The sequence below is a fragment of the Ischnura elegans genome, chromosome 7, assembly GCF_921293095.1.
Source record: "Ischnura elegans chromosome 7, ioIscEleg1.1, whole genome shotgun sequence".
Lineage (NCBI taxonomy): Eukaryota > Metazoa > Arthropoda > Insecta > Odonata > Coenagrionidae > Ischnura > Ischnura elegans.
The window spans coordinates 65,198,638-65,214,215 of record NC_060252.1 but is presented as its reverse complement, the minus strand read 5'-3'; the positions used below and the strand labels follow the sequence as shown (position 1 = coordinate 65,214,215).

Genomic DNA, 15,578 nt, shown 5'->3' with positions numbered 1-15,578 from the left:
TTATCAACCACCAGCATGCCTAAAATGGCCTTATCCTTAAAAAAAAAAAAAAGGAAAATATCGCAATTTATGTTGGCGAAAACTCATAATCACTCTCAAAATGGTTTGAACTACGTCACTTTTACATTAAGATGTACGCTCCTTAGAAGTATCGGGATGGAAATGGATTAACCGTATCATGTAGTGGCTTAGAGACAGGTTTGGCCTGTAGGTCCAAGTCTACGGTTCAAACTTAATTTTCTTCCGCACTATAATATGTATTGATGAGGACCTAGAGGTAAGATTATTATAAAATTCAATAACAATGAAAAGTGGACGAAAATTCATTACATTTGACGAATTATCACTGCATATACATCACATATCATTCCTCATCAACATCGACTCTGTTTATGATATGCGTTGAGATGATGTTTACGCGTTGGTCACTGCACATGTGGTATTATTTTTTTCGATAAGAAAAAGAATCAAGGTTACTCAAGAATCAAGGAAATCGGCTGATGCAGGTAGATTTATCCCCTTCCGTTGCAACATCACCGCATTGGACCGGGGAATGGCCGCTCTCAAGATGAAAACAACTGAAAGAGCTTTTGCACTATGGCGAACCAATGCACTCTGCCATCAACAACCGCAGCTATGCAAACAGACACATACGTCACGACACGCAGTGGGCGGGTAATGGGTCCTGTGTCGCCATGGAGAGAGCCTGGCTAAGGATTCCTACGCCTCAACGGTTCGTTGGTGGAATTTCCAAAGTTTTACTGCACTTTACACTTAACGTGTCTTCAGAGACTACAAGGAGAAAAATATCATCGATGAAAAGTGGTATAAATGAATTTTCTCGAAAATTTCAATATATTGCCTTTGTGTTCATAAGCACTTTCTTAGACTTTCCACGATAAATTATCTGAAAATGGCATCATTAAAGTATAAAATCTTTATCTATGCGAAATCTAAATTTCATAAGTACCTTATCCCGACGCTTGGATGTACAAGCATGGAGAACATATTTATTGCGACTAATATATAAATGTTGTTAAGACATAAAAGTAACTGATACAATAATAATTAATAATATTTGCATTTTATTGTACGTACACATGCCGATTTTTTTAAGCATCAAATGACGTGATTTATGGAAGAAAAAAATTTAATGGCTTACTCTAGTAAAAAATATCAATTATTTCATGAATCTGGTAGTCAGGCAGTACAATATTTTGCAATTTTTTTTCCTCCGATATCTGTGAAGGAAACAACCATGAATGAAAAAAATTCAATGGTTTTTGAAAGAAAAAGGTACTGCATCTTATTTCATGCGATGCGATGCGATATCATTAGCAGCAAAGCTACCGCAAAATCAACTATGCGAACGAGAAATAGTATCATTCCCATTGTCCTTGATTGCGGTCAGCACAGAAACTGCAGTTAATTATCCAGGCCAACCCAAGACACCGCGAGAAATTCACGTGCTAGTAATCACAATGCGATTCGCAAATTGACGCAAATTCGCTATTCACATCACAAATATTCATTTAGTGCCTTACCGTGTTCCAGAATACATTATGTCAATCGGGTCAACCCCATGATTTGGATTCGGACAAAGAAAATATTTTTCTATGAAGGCTCATAAGGTTTTCTTTATTATTATTTCCGACGAGCGACTCATTCCCGGGAAATGAAAAGGGGGCAATGGCATATGCACGTCTCTTGACCCGTTCTGTGCATTTTTCATTCATTTTTTTTTAACTTCCCCTATGAAAGAAGTTTCCATGTAGTTATGACTTCCGCCCGGTCCCGCGGTCTCATTGCAGCCTTCATGAAAAGCGTTCGTCATTGAGAATGCGCATCACGATTCACACCACTTTCGCGTGCGCTAAAATTCCGGTAGCAAATCCATCAATTCCATCCCACCCCCAAACATAATTAATGGAAACGTAATCCAGTAGGATTTTATGAAATACAACAAAACTATTTGCAATCCTATCAAAAAATAAATCATAATAAGGCAACACTTTTCTTTCGATGGAATATGTTTAACAACGCAATGGACCGCCGCACAGTGGGGCCAAATCCATAAAAGGTGGCCATAATTAGAAAAATTAAAGTTCGGGGTTATGATTTATTTTTACATGGTTGGGAAGACACTTATTTGAGCTGCTGAGAAATAAGTTCGAGAAGCAGGTAAGTTTGCACCTCTTCGTAAAAATCACTTTCAAAGTGACAGCTGCGCTGCTGGTATGCATATCCTCCCTCTCGCTTCGAAATACCATCATCTTCTAGACTCCTCCTCAGCTACCCAATTGGCTAAATTTAAATTTAAAAAAATAGAATCAACGCAGCAATGTGCATAGATAAAAAATGTTGCTTTACCATAACATTGAAACAAAATTAAAATTATTATTAACATAAATATTAACCAATAAATTGCACAACTTTTATTCAAAAATAAAAATACGAACATCATTAAGTTATATTGCAGTGCTCTGCAGTGCTCTTATATAGTTATATTATTGTAGCCACAACTCTCGGCTATCAAAACAAAAAAAAATTAACCGCCCCAACCCGCCCCTTCGTGAATTAATGAAGAAATACGTAAGTAACCTCCAACCGTATGGGCGCCGAAGCGCGCAGCTCGTTGACACGCTGCATGCAAGAGGGAGCACTTACTCTATAATCGTAGAAACAAAATGAGTTCTTTTGCAATAAATTGGCGCAACAAAGACTCAAGACAAAGTATGTACAAAGTTAATGCTCTAATATCTCGTCCAGTAAAGAATGATATCCCTAATGTAGTTTAACCACGTTGCATGCATGGATTCATAATTTCGAATGCTGCTTTGCAAGTGGCTTTCAGAATGTAAGTTAAAACCTGGCAGATCTGCAATACAAACGCTAAAAAATGGGTGGAGGAGCCGAAGAAGGAGAAGGACTTAAAAAGGAGCTTAGTTTAAACCGGCCAAAGCAGGTGTATGGTAGTAGTAATGACGACAACACAGCTAGAGAACTCTGAAATTTCCGCCAATATAACAGGCCTCAATTTGGAGCTTCTTCAGAGATTTAATACTGTTTTACAAGCTGTCTTCTGGCTATAGAATAAAAAATATAGATATCTGCGAAGTGCATTCTATCTAAACAGCACGGCTATTGTTGAATTATATCACTCGTTTTGCATGCCAACAATGCTTACCCTAAATACTGTTGCACGAAAGGAATACCATACAAAATTCATTGTTACCAATCGGAAAAAATGTCAGAGGAAGCGCAGGAAGCGTACAACAAATTGTTGAGGAAATTCAGGGAAGATTTTACCCGAAAGTGCTCGAGGAAAAAAACTGTAGTGGACTTCGTCGTGAGATTGATGTTACATTCCGACTCGATTAATGAAAGTCAAATTGTGATGCGGTCCAAGTCATCAACAGTTTTATGTTCCGAAGCCATGAATATTTTGTATAAATCCTACCTGATAGAATCAGGATCTTCATCGGAATCGGTAGACGATTCTTTGGATGGAAAAAAGTCTGATTGAAATTTGTGTTTACGTTTACAAGCCTATGCGCGCAGCTCTTTTCATATTCAACGTAGAAAACCTACTATATAATAATGTGTGATGTAAATGTGTTTGTTAACTTTTTATATATTCTTAAAAAGACATTTAAGTTATTAGTTTTCATTTACTATTTAAAGTAATAAGTGGATTTATTCAATGATGCAGTTTTGTGCTTAGATAATTATTCATGGGACGAATTAGAGACGGATTTTATTTAGTGTTTGCACTTCTTTAAGTGAGTGGTCGGGGGCCTGTTCATATTTTACGCACATTGACTGTTATGTTTCAGGATGTATTTCTAAGCCATAAGTATGCATACATGCTTATAACGTGTACAAACATTAAGATACATGTAACAATATCCGAAATTAATTCGTTTAGAATGTTTGAAAATTAAAAATAGCCATAAAAAATATTTATTTAAAATAATTCATAAAATTATTAATCGATTGCCTTAAAGCTTTGAAATGTATTTCATATAATTTTCAAAATCAGTTTCATATTCGTAATATAATATAATTAAAAATATTCCCCTCTTTTTACTGGACATAAGGAACAAATACTGTCTTATTTTAGCAAAAATTCCAATTTTTTTGCAAAATATAAATTTTCTTTATATTTCAATATCATATTCGGAATTAGCGACCTCGAAAACTGTTATATTCCAAATTTCAAGCAAATTACATGATATTTAATAATTATGACCAACTTTGAAGCATTTGGCCCCACTGTGCGCCGTTTGGTCACATTCCGGCGCCAGGCTAGCCGATCAGTTTTTAGGTTTTACTACATACAGACTTTAAAATGATAACTTTAGGGTACTTTATTCCATTTTCGATTTTTTTGTAGTCTTTTAAATTGGCGCAGAAAGTTTTCTGGGATGCCCTTCATGTTGAATCATCTTCGTGACGACAGTTTCGCCAGCGTTTCAGGCGCCTTCAGGTTCGAAGTGTCAGATGCAAGTTTTCGTTCTAATTCTAGGTTGTTGATGCTAATAATTGGACTTAACAATAATAAAGTAATTGAACGTCGAAAATGCTAAACTCATTGCTTAAGAGAAGCATTACTACTCTTGATTCATACGAGAGACCAGTGGCAGAGTAACTATGAATATGCTTTGGGGGGATGAAGGGGCCTGGAGTGGGTACCCCCTCCCCCAGCCAACGGGGGTTCCGGGAAAATTATTGAAAAATAACATGACATGCCTGGAAATATATCAAATTTTACATTATTTTGGCACTTAAGATTTAACTTTAAGCAGATGCAGTTATTATGTGTCAAAACTAGACAATACTTAGTTTTAATTTTTTTTCTATTTCTCTGAGGCTTTAAGGGGGGATTTATCCCCTCATTTCCCCCCAAAGTTACGCCACTGCGAGAGACTATCGAAGTAGCCATAGCATCTACTTTCCACAGACAGGAGAGCTATTCGCTCACAAACGCCTGGAAGAGACTCTTCCTCAAGCCAACTAATCAGGACGCTCCTGGCCAAAACCAAGGCCTATATTACTATTAAAATATGTCACCGATAAAGGTAGGTTTGCATTGAGTGTTCAAGAGGTATTCTGCCTTATCCCCTCCCTTTATGGGTTTCCTTTACAATCCACAGTAGTGCCTACTCCCTTTCATTCTATGTATAAGTCCTAATCTTTTCCTTCCTCTCCCTCTTTTACTCAAAATTCTGCCCTATAACTGTTGTCAACATCCACTACCCGCTAAGTTCTACCTCCATCCATACCTTCTGTATCCTTCGTATCTCATCTAACAAGACTAATGGTATCTCATCTAAGTAAGACGGGCAGAAACCTGTATCTGACACTTCAAACCTGTCATCACGAAGATGAATCGATGCGAAGAAAAAACCGGGAAAACTTGCTGCGCCTACATTTTAGTGGCACAACTTGGCATTGATGACAAATTCAGTGGCATTTATCGTTAATTTTCTCTTTAATCCGGCAGTAACTCTCCACCCTGACGATCCACGCTCATAATGGAAAATGACTACAGCGTAGGCCCTTAAGCACGGCTTCTGTATAATAATATCATGACTCTATCACACTCGCAGTGAGCATTTCTTCTAAGGAGGCATTTTGTTCCTCCCCCTTTTAACTCTCATTTCCCACCCTTCCCACGCTTCCTACAACCCCCTTCCCTCCCTCTTTCTCGGCGGCGCTTATTTTCCGGAGTGGATTCCCTTCCAGCGGCCTCGCATTCCCTCGGGAAACCAACTCCAAACTCCGATTCCATCTCGGATCTCATTCCGGCGGTCATCTGCTGGGAAAAAAAACGACCACATTCTCCTTGCTTTTAAGTCGCCATCTTTCCTCCCCTCGAGGCCGTGATGGGGATCGGATCGCTTCAATTTCCCGCTTCCTTTCTTTGTTTTCCTGGAGGGAATTGTGGGCCCCCCCTCCCCTTTCCTTGAAGTTTTGGTGCGATGCCGGGTGATTGCATTCACGCACGTGACTCAAGGGGTCGTAGTTTTTTTTTCTTTGAATACTTTCTGAAAGATGTGTACTTTCTTATCACTAGTGCGAGCCCCCGACTGGGGGCCGCAGAGGACTCGCAGGCAACGAACTAGACTAAAATATCTTGAGAAAATTAAAACAAATGCCTATGAAAGTGCCAACGGCATCGGTAGCGACGGGGTTAAGTTCTTGCCTGCCACACGAGAGGTCGCGGGTTCGTGCCCCGCCACTCCGTAAGTTGCCCATTTCCGAGGAATGGATGCTCGTGTACGTTTACTCGCACTAAAACCGCTTAAGTTAAAAAATCCGATGTAAATGGCCAATGTTGCTGTTTCCGGTGGTACAGGAATGAATAAAATAAATAAATAAATTTAAATATCATCTTAAAAACCGTATTTCCAGGTCGTACGGAAAGGATAACTTAAGAATAACGTGCCTAGGGGTAGGTAAAGGAACTCGTTCGTCTCCATGCATGTGCAAACTTCAATTATTTTTTAACATAACTTAGTAGTCTAGACACTGTCACGTGCATCTTCTTTTCTATTTCTTTCTTTGTAAAATGTTGGTTTCTTAGTATTAGTCCCATAATGTAGGAGGCTGCCTACAAAGCTTGGATTGCTTGCGAAATTTAGAATCGGTATCTTTCAGACTTGACTTGAGTTTTATTTAACCAGGCCCAGATGAGGCCACAGTCCGGCCCCCTCTTCCCCTTGGCCTGGGCTCTTTTACATGAGATGTTTTGTAATAAGCAATACATTGGCACGCATGCCGGTAAGTCCAGAAAAATAATAATGTGATGCCAAGAGATGGATGTTCAAGGATGTTCAGAGCGACAAGGAGAACACCATCTCAGAACCGCACTATATTTCCACGTCAGACCGGATCGATAACACAAGAGAGACATTTTTACCGAAAGGATAGGCACAGGAATTCGTTTTCTACCGCATAATAAATGACTTTCATAACCATCACCTATTAAAAGAATGCATACTAAGTTTTGTTGACAAACTAAGCATATTCTTTACTAATCCCTCAGGTATATAGTCTGAGGTTTCAGGCGAGATGGAGTGGAAACGTGACATAATGAAAATGAAAAAGCAGGAGCAATTTCCACAATTTTACATTTATTAATACTACCGGTTTCGCTTTTCAGCATCATCAGGTCCGGCATCAGGTTTCAGCATCATCACCTGATGATGCTGAAAAGCGAAACCGGTAGTATTAATAAATGTAAAATTGTGGAAATTGCTCCTGCTTTTTCATTTTCATTAAATCCCTCAGGTATATATTTCTTCGTATTTTCTACCACCAGCATCAATTGTAAGCGTGCTCTTCAGACTGGGGTAATATTTCCTCATCCTCGTTAAAGTGAAGCAATTGGCATTACCTACCTAAGGTACTATTTTACACGACTTAGGCTGGAGCCGATAGAGATTAGGAGGCTACGAGCTAGGCTTGAGCTATTGAGAGCGGATGATTGTTAGACTTACACAAAGAACATCATCTAAGAACCTCACTATATATGTACGTATAGGTTCGACAGAAACAAGGACATGGGATAGATATTTTGCTCATCAGAAAGGTGTTGGAATTCATTTTACACCCATACAATAAGGGCTTCAATAAATTAAACTAATTAAGATTCGGTCGTCAAATACCTCCTAAGCTCACCTTCTTATCTTTCTTTCTTTGCAAACGGCGTGTATTCTCACACCGCCACACGCCTATGCACTGGTAAAGTCTGACGTCACGACGGTCGGTTGCCATGGATACCGCCTTCTTTTTACGAAACATATTCAACTTTGGGAAGTTTCTATCTAAAGGAATATTTGAACAGTATATTTCTTATTTCTGCGGTACTTTTAAATACTGAATTTTTTCCCGTAGCTCACCTAATTTTTATTCAGAGCCTGGAGTTAACTTTCAACACATTTTAATTTTACAATAAGTAGGTCCAAGTCCTAGTCCAAAATACAGCTCCAAGCTCACCTTTAAGAAACATGGCCAACCTGCGGAAGTATCAAAACATGGAAGCTAAATTTAGGATTCAGTATTGCCTGACAGTGCGATATGAGCACAGAAATAATTAATTTGCTTCCTAATGATACAATTTTAATTTGCTATTATGCTAAGAATTCCGCTGGATTCTGGAGAGACAGGAAAATTGAATAAACTTTCACCCAGTTGGACGAAAAAGTTTGTTTAGAAAAATAAACAAATTAGTAGCGATCTGTAAAATCACAACTTTACCAGTTCATTGAGGTGGCTTACGGGCTACTGTGTGTATGTATAGTATGCAGATGTAGATAATAGCAGAATTAAAACCATATGTTCAGGGAAGCCTCACACAAGGCGTTTTTTTTTGCTGGAGTGGTTTTGTTGTGGACGTTTGCAAAGCGAAAATCGAGTTTTTGTGAACGGAGGGTTTTCAGCTGTTTGCGGTAACAATGCAGCGAGGGTAAGCGAGATGCTGGATGAATTGGGGCTGGGGGATGCCCCGTGGGAGACACTCCATATCTGGGCTAGCTGCACGGGGAAAGGGAAGCATTTTATCGACCGGAATTTGGACGATTGGTGGAAAGAGTCGGCAGGCAGTCTTTTCATCTGGACCCAGGGGATGAAAATGGAATCGGGGAAAAGGGATCCTCGAATTTAGGTTGGATATACGCGGTTTATGGTGACCTCTATCAACATCGCATGAATGCTCAGTATGCTGCAATAATGAAACCAATAGTGATTTTTCCTTTCAAAATACTTTACTATCTAAACAAAGCAACGTTTCAGCAACTGCTGGCGTTTTTAAGGTAACTCTATCATAAATAACACTACTTACGTATAATGTAGCTATGTTTGAAAGCTATAGCACGATAATTGCAACAAGTACACAAATCATGGTCGGTTAAGATTAATATTTTGTGTGAATAAATTGCCAACTATTTGGCCAAAGGGTGTTCTACCATGGCCTTTAAAAAGGTTTCTAACATAATAGTAGTGAATATTCTCTATATCTTCACTTTATTTAGAGAAACCTCTTTCACCTTAGAGTAGTTGAGCGTTATTGCATACCACTTTGGCGCTGCGTAATATAATGAGCGTCCCTCCCCCTAAACAACGACCTCATTCTGCCCCTGAATGATCAACTCCCTTTCCCCCGTAGGTAATTTCTCCTTGATACTAAGTCTAGCAATACAGATGACTGATTGGAGGAGAGGGTTTTAGAGCACCGATGCGTGGTGCTGTTTGCGTCTAAGGACGTCATTATGGCGCTACCATGCTGGTTTTTTTTTTCAATCATCCTTTTTCCTCGTGTGTGTATGCGTATGTTTCCGGTTTAGCGCGCCGCTTGGTATCCGGCGGCGATCTCGTTTCTCAGCTGACGTCTCCCTCCCCTCCTCAATCTCCATTGGCTGTCCTATCACGCAGGTACCTCCCCTGCGCCGACATACTCCCACTAGACGCCCCACCCCCTTCTCCTTCCAAGAGACACGCCCACCAGACTGAGAGAGGAGTGGGAGTGCAAGCCTGGCGGCAGACGTTAATAACGTGGAAAAAAGATTATTTTCTCCGTTTTTTTTCTTCTTCCTCCTCCTCCCTCATTTTCCGCTGTAACTCCCTCTCTCTTTACTTCCAAGTTCCGACCGCCTTGCCCGCCTCATCAAAAAAATTGCCCCGACCGTGCATGGCTCTTCGAGGTCCACCACAACACGTAAGAGTGGGCTGCCACATAAGCCAAGTATGCATTCCCTCCCCCGGTTTACCCCAACTAGCGTGAGCGGCCAGTCTATGTCTTTTATATGACATTTTACAAGTTCAAGATACTATTACTTCTAATACAATTTTAAAAACAGATCCATGTCATGGGATAGATATTGTTTTTTAGGAAAATGACCGGAAAGTAGTCAGTGGTATAGTTTTACGGATTATATGGAAGATGGGATTTCCTAGTCTCAATCTCACCCAATAAAGGCGAATTATTACTATTGGTATATTATTAATTATTATTACAATTATTATAACAGAGTACCCAATAAGTGCAAAAAATAATTTTTCTGCTGTGAAGTCCTATTTTCTTATTTAATTGATTCTTGCCTCACTGCTTCGAATCAATTGTTCCATGCCTTGGATTGCGTATCACACCCTGTACTTTCTTCACTTAAACCACATTATGCACTCATTCTCGACCACTTTACGACCACACTACGCTCCATCTAACTCACGACGTCTATCTTCTTCACCATTACCGCGACTCAAAGCCTTTTTTACTCTCCCTCAACTTAAAATTCTTAGAGAGCAACCCTGAAGAGCTAATATGGAGCTCAAAATACGAAGGGTAATGTAACTACAGCAATTAAGTTTGAAATAAATAAATGCCGAATGAAAGGCTTGCATTCAATGGTTAAAATTCATATCATTCAAAATTTAAAATGGTGAAACATTAAACCAATATATTTTTGGCTTGTAAAAGGATCTAAAAGCGGAAAGATGAAGACAAATACCTCAAATGCATAAAGGAATTTCTACATGATATTCACGCAAGAGTAAGATCGTTGGAGCGATGCGAGGATCAAAAATGGTCGGACGCCATGAATAGTCGAACGTAATTTGGTGCGGGTGGAATTGGTACGAATAGCTATGCGTTAGCCTACAAACGAAAATACGACGTCCATGAGTCTAGTGCATTAAAGACTAGCAGAAGTAATTTGGCGGAATCTATCCATCATGCTGAGGGCACAAAATCACATCTACTTCGACTTTAACGATTCTCTAAAAACTCATTCGAAAAAATCCTGTCAGGACCATGCTTCTCTCAATTTCAATCTGTTTCCCTACCCGCTCCAACCCCTACGATTACATTAAAACCAAACCATCTCACGAAGGACATGAAATATTCTTGGAAGGCGATAGGTCCACTCCTCTTAAACTCGAGTCTTAGCGCCGACAGGAGGGCATAAAAAAGACGATCTATTACGTACGCACGTTCTTAACAACACTTTTCCCTTGCGACCATACATTTATCCCCACCTGCCGAACCTCTCTCCCACTGGAGGACCTCTTAAATCTCCCATCTACGCGGCCGGTGTTGGATCCCCAAAAAAGATAACCGAACGAATTCGACAAAAAAATAAAAAAATAAACAAAAATGATGATCTCACACTCTCTGGCGCCTCGTGTTTCGTGTTTCCATCCGCCAGGAGGCGGGCGAGACGCCTAGCACCGCGCGCGCTGTAACAGGAATGTGGTCCGGTAGGTTTGCCGCGAAGCCATATTTTTTAATGCGCTCGTAACCACATTTCATTTCTCTCCTCGAGGCTCGACGTTCCACTCCAAGCCTCACGTCTGCGATGACGACCTTAACACCACTGTGATCGATAAGAAGAAGGGCCATAACTCTCTTTTTTTAAGTGGTGCCGTAATTACGTGCCAATGAGACGGAAATGACTTCGAATTTTTACCTGAAGAGTAGTGTCCATATAAGCTTACACAGCACACGGGGTCGATGCATAAAAGTACATCTTCGTAGAACGCGATAGCTTCTAAAAATATCATTCCACGCATGAGGATAGTGATAACGCCATCTTAAACGCCATTCTAGTCTGTTCCACTGAATTAGGTTTTCAAACAAATATATTATTCAACCCCACTGGCCACTTCAAAGACCGAGGGGCAGAGATGTGTAGGGATACCAGCTACTTACCTACGTGCTTGAGAATATTTTTTTAAATATGTGTGAGTTGTGAGAGATTTGAATGTGTGAACTTCTACACAGCTTTTATTTGAGTCCTTAATTGGTCGGGGAAAAACGAATTTCTATGCCTATCCGATCCGAAAAATATCTCTCTTTATTCATCGTTATGTCGGACCTGGAAATGTAGTTGGGTTCTAATATGATTTTCTCCGAGTCGTTCTGAACGACATCTATTCTCGATTTCTCAAGCAATGCAATCCTAGCGCACAGCCTTATTCCTTTAACATCAGTGTACGCCAGTAGCGGTTTTTGAAGAATCGCGAAATGCTCCCTGAAAACCTACCTTAACCGGTAGATTGTTATAATTTTGACCCAATTTTATTTATTTATTTATTTAAGGAGTTGTTCACATACAGCATTTCTGCCAATTTATAGTGACGCAGTAGCAAACAGAAAATTTTAACATAAAAAATTTGAACAGAGAGCAGTGGCATAAGATAGTAAAGAACAAAATAGAAGGCACGAGGAAAGGGAGGTGGAGAGGGAGGTTTATTTATTAGCCGAGGAATGGGACATGGCGAGATTGAGAGCAAATGAGTTGAAGGGCAGAAAAAACGGGTCAATATTGTCTGGTAATGAATTGAGCAAGGAGCAAAGGCGGTGTTGGAGTGAGCGCTTAACGAGGGATAGTCAAGGGATAGGCGCATGGAGTAAGGAATGTGTACGAGTGGGTCGGCAAGGCACTCTGAAATTAATGGATGAAAGCAAATCAGGACAATCAATGCGTGAATTTAGAATATTGTGAATAAGTTTTAAGTCTGTTTTAATCCTTTGTTGGGAGAGATCAGTCATTAATAGGGAAGATAAGAGTGAGCTGGTGGACATGTCACGTAAGTGGGGAACTCTGCGTCTTACGATTCTGGCGAAGAAGCTTGTTATACTGTCAAGAGAGGTGACGTTAGAGGGGGCTGCGATGGACCATATGGGAGAGAAATATCCGGTGACTGGAAGGATAAATGCCGAGAAATATGATTTTAAAGCTGTGGGATCGGCTATTTCTGTGTAGCGGTAGAGGAGACCTTCCCTTCAGCTATTCGTGTTGTGGGCCACTGCTCCTTACTATTATCCTCCAAGTCACTCAATCCTGGTCATTCCTTTCAGTCAAACCCTTCTCCCGGAAATCAATCTCGACAACGTAACGTATCACCGTGTGCCTTTCGTTTGATACATTGAGGTATTTTTATATTTTTGTTGCCTTCAGAATATTCTTTCAAATTCAGAGCTCAGCAAGATGAAAAATTGTCTTGATAATACATAAACGGAATAATTGGGAGCTGGATAATTGAGTTAACTGTGTTTTAAATATAAGAGAAAATCGATAGATGAGGAAGATATTATCCTTTTCATAACTTATCTTCCCCTTCCATCCACCAAATGTTTTAATTGATTATAATGTCATGTGAGGGACTCTATTTTTTTATCTCTTTTTGATTTAGGTTTTTAATTTCATGAGGGTTTGGTCAAATGCCTAACAAGCATGCCTGACATTTGGCTTTTATTTGTTAAGTTTCAGTTCATAGTTTTTCTCTTAAAGATACGTTTTGTATCTTTGAGAGAAAATGATTACTTTGGCTTTTGATGCATCAAACGTAAATTTTTTAAAAAGAAGGCCATGATATTAGAAATTTCCACAGCCTAAATAAAACACCCTTCATATTGCCGTTGTACACATAGCTCTCGTTTCTATGAACTAATTTCTTCCTAAATTTAATACAATTCGGACATCTTTCGTTTCGGTTCTGTCTCCTGGAAAGAAAAGGGTTGGAATATCGATAAAGCCTAAAATCCATGCCAATCTCTTGATACTAGTAACACTGGCGCACAAATATCGCGAATGATCAAACCCTTTTCTGAGGCTTTGGTCAGAAGTTTAGGCGAAGAGGGGTGGGATTATATTCAAACTTTTTCCGCTGAACAAACTCGCCGACGCCTTGACCGTTTCTCCAGAGTTTGATTTCGCAATCACTCAGTCAATTCTCCATCTTATACAATTCCTCTTACGCCTTGAATTCGAGGCTTCTACTTGATGACAAAAAATGTTTATCTAACCTCTCACTCCGAATACCAGCGCCATTCTACAGGCTTCTTCATTTGAAACTACGCGTACTCTTAAACCTACATCACTTTATATTCTCCAATACTTAAAGCAGAAGGGAAACACACTCATAGGTGATACCTCCGCGTGAAACAACATAAGGTCTACTTTAATTCCCCACATTAAGAGACACATTTCCCTCTAATCCAGCACTTAATTTTTCATGGGACAATAAACGTGCATTCATATGAGCTGTGCTCCACCCAGAAACAACATAACCTTAAAATAAACTTACTCCGTGAAATGGGTGGCATATATACCCCTTAAATCATTAAGGTATATATTCTATTTGAACACAGTAGCATGTACCGCAAAGAAAATACAAGCAAGCCACGACAGTCGATACTGAGCATAACGTTTCCAGCGACTGTGATTACAATGACTGTTTACTAATTAGCGCACAGAGAGGCCCTAATTTGCTACGTAAACAATTTAGCACGGAGGCAATAAGAGTCAGTTTACAATCTTTTACACGGGTAAGGAAAGTCCGAGAAGTTAATACAGGGAGAAATTTTGCAAACTACGGTTGCAGGAAAATATTGTACGGTTTTAACCAAAATCTGGACAATAATGGACAACTATTACATGGAAAGGAATTAAAAAATGTACTCACTACGATATTATTTGGGTAATTCTTTTCTTTGAACCGTTAGCGGATATTCTATGAAAATAAATAATACTATTTAGTGGAAATACAAGAAAAAATTATCAAACACAATGTAAACACCTATATAATATAGCTCGCTGCTGAAAAGGCTAATTATTTCTTGCATAATCTACAGATCACAATTTCTTCTAAGACATTTAATCGATGTTATTTTCTTCTATTTGCAGGAAAGACTCGGACCAAGGACAAATACCGTGTAGTTTACAGCGATCGCCAAAGGCTGGAATTGGAGAAAGAGTTCCACTACAGCCGTTACATAACCATTCGACGGAAATCTGAGTTGGCAACTGCTCTGGGACTCTCAGATAGACAGGTGAGATAATAATCATGAGCATTCTTCACTTCCTTGGAAGTGATTTTGGAGATTTCCTTTGTCTTCATCTCATATTATGATACAACGCCACCCTTTTAAATTCTATCCCTTGTCTCAGCACCATTGTTTTCGACTCAAAATTATTCTTAGCACTTTCACGTTCTAAAACATGTTTGACTGGATCTTTCTCCGGCGTTCTCGTGTTTACATTCTTTTCAATATACTTCCACACCTGTTTATAAATTTCAAATGGACTCGCTTCCTCCGCCGATCAGTGACGTTTGTAAGAAAATTGATTCAACTTTCTTATATTTTTCCGATAGACAGCATTCAGTAAAATTTTTCCAATACTGAAGTCAATCATGGGGAGCACTTTCTCGCTTCTGATGACAATATAATATTCAATAATCAGGCATTTGAATTTTTTTTCCATTGTATCCTCATCAACTCACTAAATTTTCATGTGAAGAAAATAGTTTTAAATTTTCTTAAGAGATGACATTAGCTATAATCCTTTTGGCTGGGATTTATTTAACAGCTATGGTTTAATCGGTTACAAGATTCACCACTAAAAAGTAGAAAATGAAAATAACATTGGAAAACACGCTTTTTGAAAAATAGTATAAAATATACTGAAAAGTAGAAATAGATCGCTAGGAGAAGAATGCGAGGGTGTTGATTAGGTTTAAACATTAATATTGCGTGCCAATTCTTCCTCGCTCATGCGTTTTTTAATATTTTT

The 15,578-nt window shown here is 39.2% G+C and overlaps 1 protein-coding gene across 2 annotated transcripts in view; it reads left to right on the top strand.

Moving 5' to 3' along the window:
- LOC124162605 (homeotic protein caudal-like) overlaps nucleotides 1–15,578 on the top strand; it is a 95,850-nt gene that overhangs the window by 77,491 nt on the left and 2,781 nt on the right. For both annotated transcript variants that reach the window (XM_046539191.1, XM_046539193.1), the window contains one exon: nucleotides 14,691–14,836. In XM_046539191.1, the coding sequence (XP_046395147.1) occupies nucleotides 14,691–14,836 (146 nt within the window). The remainder of the gene's footprint in view (nucleotides 1–14,690; nucleotides 14,837–15,578) is intronic.